Source organism: Sinocyclocheilus rhinocerous, unplaced genomic scaffold (assembly GCF_001515625.1).
Source record: "Sinocyclocheilus rhinocerous isolate Xijiao unplaced genomic scaffold, SAMN03320098_v1.1 scaffold1243, whole genome shotgun sequence".
Lineage (NCBI taxonomy): Eukaryota > Metazoa > Chordata > Actinopteri > Cypriniformes > Cyprinidae > Sinocyclocheilus > Sinocyclocheilus rhinocerous.
Genome location: NW_015626033.1, coordinates 659760 through 663367, shown reverse-complemented (window position 1 = coordinate 663367; position 3608 = coordinate 659760). Strand labels below are relative to the sequence as shown.

The following is a 3608-nucleotide window of genomic DNA, read 5'->3' as shown; positions in this document are numbered from 1 at the left end:
GAGAAAGGAGAGCTATGTTTTGATTTCAAGATCACTTTGCAGGACTATTAGAAACCCAAATATTAGTTGTAATATTATAGCATAACCACACACACATCAGGAGGGTGAGAAATGACTGTGTGTGTGTGTGTGCATTACAGAGTGCTTATGCCGTCCCAACAATGGCTTTCTCCTTCTTGTGCCATACGGCAGTTTTACCTATTTACTGTGAGTTACACAGGTTAGTTCACTCATTGCTGTTCTTTCTGTGCATCTGCCACTTATATAGCCTGTTGTTGCCTTATTATATGCATTTATGTATGTTTTTCAGACCCACAAAGCAGAGAATGCAGAGAGTGGCGGATGTCAGCATCTTTCTTAGTTTTGTGATGTATCTGATCTCTGCCCTGTTTGGATACCTCACCTTCTATAGTAAGAACGTTGCTCAAGCTACACAGTCCCACAATGCAACACTTGACATGACCTTACATTTTTAGTTCCAACGAAGGAGTTGGAAAAAAAAAACTAAGACTAAAACTAAAAACATAAAGGAAATTTTCATGACTTGAAATAAAATAAACATCAGCTGAAATAAAATCTAAAAATAAAGCTGATTTTATTTCAGCTAGCTGCCAAAGCAACATTTCTCATTTTCATTAAGTTTAACTTGTGTGACAGGGAGATTTTTTAAAAGATTAAATGATGAGGAAGATAAATGGATTGTTCTGATCAAATGTTCTTTATTCGCAGCACATGTGGAATCTGAGCTGTTGCTAGGATATGACACCTACCTACCGCGGGATGTTGTGGTGATGTCAGTGCGCCTTGCGATTTTATTGGCCGTTCTGTTCACCGTGCCGCTCATTCACTTCCCAGTAAGTCAAACGCCAGACTGTGAACTATTTAAGTAAGAAATTCAGAAAACACATCCTCTCTCCTTTTCTCTCAGGCACGTAAAGCGCTGTTGATGTTATGCAGGGGAGAGAGGGAGTTCTCCTGGCTCTTTCATTCGCTTTCCTGTTTTTTCGTCCTCACTCTTGTGCTGCTGCTCGCTATTTTCGTCCCTGACATTAGGAATGTCTTTGGTGTGGTGGGTGAGTGTGTGTCCATACGCTCAGTGTGTGTTTCACTGGTTAGTTCAATGTGTTTATGTGTGTGTCTGCATACCTTTTCTTATGTGATTCTAGGTTCTACGACCTCCACATGTTTGCTGTTTGTGTATCCTGGAATGTTTTATTTGAGAATCAGCTCTGAGCCAATCAGATCTCTCAATTCAGCAGGGGTATCTAAAGTCTCACATACATTTAATAATACATGCATGACTTCCTTTGCAGAAGACAGCTGATTTTGAGTGAATTTCTTACATTTGTTTTTATACACTACTGTTCAAAAATGGGGTCAGTAAGATTTTTTTTATTTTTTTTTATGTTTTTGAAAGAAGTCTCACCAAGGCTTAATTTATTTGATAAAAAATGCAGTAAAAACAGTAATATTGTGAAATATTATTACAATTTAAAATGACTGTTTTCTATTTTAATATATTTTAAAATGTAATTTATTCCTGTGATGGCAAAGCTGAATTTTCAGCAGCCATTACTCTAGTCTTCAGTGTCACATGATCCATTCTAACATGCTGATTTAGTGCTCAAATAACTTTTTTAAATTGTTATCAATGTAAAAAAAAAAACATAATACATTTTTTTCAGGATTCTTTAATGAATAGGAAGTTTCATAGCATTTATTTGAAATCTTTTGTAACCTTTATAAATGTTTACTATCATTTATGATCGATTTAATGCATTCTTATGGAATACAAATATTAATTAAAAAAATGTACTGTCCCCAAACCGTTGGACCTTTTTAATGTCTGACTTGGATGACTTTACATGTTTTTCTTTGATAATGTGTTTTTGTTTTGTTTTTTAAACTTGATATGTTAATTATTTTGTTGATACTATTTTGCTTTCTTTAGTTTTCTTCCCATAAGCATCTTTTCCAACTTTCTCTTTTCATTCTAGGCGTTTTTTCTGATGGTGATTGGTCTGGTTGTGGGTGTGCTGAGCCTGTGTGTCATCATTGTCTCCTGGGTTCAAGGTCCTTGACCTTTGACATCATGTGGGACGTATTGCACGAGTTGTGAGCTCAACTCATCCTCCCGTGAAGAGAAACCATATTTTGCAGGTGACACACCAAGCAGAGACTCTTTTCTGAAGCAAATTAAGGGAATCCCAATGAGATGAGCCTGTGCTCTTATGACAAATCTCATGTTCTCATAGCACTGTTATGACACTTGAATACTGAACAGAGGCACAATCAAATTCAAAACATCCAGCAGAGCACTGAAATGCATATTATGTCTGAATGACAGGAGAGTTTGACTATCTTTGAATCAGATGGTTGCTGTCATCCATTGAAAGGCAGTTGGGACCAATGAATGAGGGAACTGCACTGCCGATTTTACAATAACTGAATGTGAGATATTAGATTTATACAGATGTTTAATGAATTGGAAAAGCTGCTTGTCTGACTCAAAAAAAGAAGCTCTGATTTAATGATTAGCCACTGTCTTTAGAAGTCAAAAACTTTGTTTTTTTTTAGATTTTCAGAACTTTCAGGATATTTATTCTCCAACACACTAATCCCAAAGATTTTCTGTTGATTCAATTTAGAATTCAAAATGTTCCGTCTATTTTCTGTTTTAAAGAAAGAAAGAAAAAAAAAATACATTGAAAATATACAAAAGTGTATTTTTTTGTACCATCACAACCCTGTTTACATGTCCAAAAGGACAATTTTGATGTATTTTTGTGTGAATTTCGATAAATAAAGGGAAATAAGAATTAAAACTGGTTTCTCACTGACTCATGTACTGTGGCATCTGGAATGGAGTCTGTGATCCATGTTTAGTCTAAGAGATCCAAGCATTAATGTGTGTTTTTGCTGGTTTGCACGTGAGAAAGATTGATAGACAGGCTGATTTTTCTTCATTGATTTGGACAGCGGGTTCTCTGTATGTCAGATAATGGAAAACAAATGCTCTCTCTGTGTGTGTGTGTGTGTAGGCTCTGGCCTTTGCTCTCTCCTGCTGTTTCTAATATGCTGCATTAGCTTGAGAGGCCGCCCAATGTAAGGCAGTCTGTAACACACATACACACAAGCACACGTGCACAACCTTACATGTACTTAGTGAAATCTGGTAGTTTTGTTATTCTTGAGGTGTGTAATTAAAGCAACATTCATCTTGTGGCTCAGGATAAAAAACAACAACTGATTTGTGCTACATGGATACCTTGACTGACATCACCAATCACATGAAGAAACCATGGCATAGTATGATTTAGTGGATATTTTTTATACAATACAAAACAATTTTATTTATATAGCACAGTTTAAAAACAACCGGAGTTGAGCAAAGTGCTTTATAACACTATACCAACAATAGGCAAATTAAAACAGCTGTAAAACAAAATAATACATTAAATATACACAAGCTGTAAAAATGTGTGGCGTTCCTGAGAACAAAGTCAAAGACAGTTTGTCATGGGATATCGAATGCCAACGAGAATAAATAGGTCTTTTATAGTAGTGCAGAGGATTGGTACCTCACAAAAACATGTCATGTTTTACCG

At 35.9% G+C, this 3608-nt stretch overlaps 1 protein-coding gene across 1 annotated transcript in view; it reads left to right on the top strand.

The window, feature by feature from the left end:
- LOC107707073 (probable sodium-coupled neutral amino acid transporter 6) overlaps window positions 1-2516 on the top strand; it is a 10286-nt gene extending 7770 nt beyond the window's left edge. The window contains exons 11-16 of the mRNA XM_016510956.1: window positions 141-220; window positions 311-411; window positions 730-854; window positions 929-1073; window positions 1167-1261; window positions 1998-2516. Of these exons, the coding sequence (XP_016366442.1) occupies window positions 141-220; window positions 311-411; window positions 730-854; window positions 929-1073; window positions 1167-1261; window positions 1998-2081 (630 nt within the window). The 3' untranslated portion in view covers window positions 2082-2516. The remainder of the gene's footprint in view (window positions 1-140; window positions 221-310; window positions 412-729; window positions 855-928; window positions 1074-1166; window positions 1262-1997) is intronic.
- The last annotated feature ends 1092 nt before the right edge of the window (window positions 2517-3608 follow it).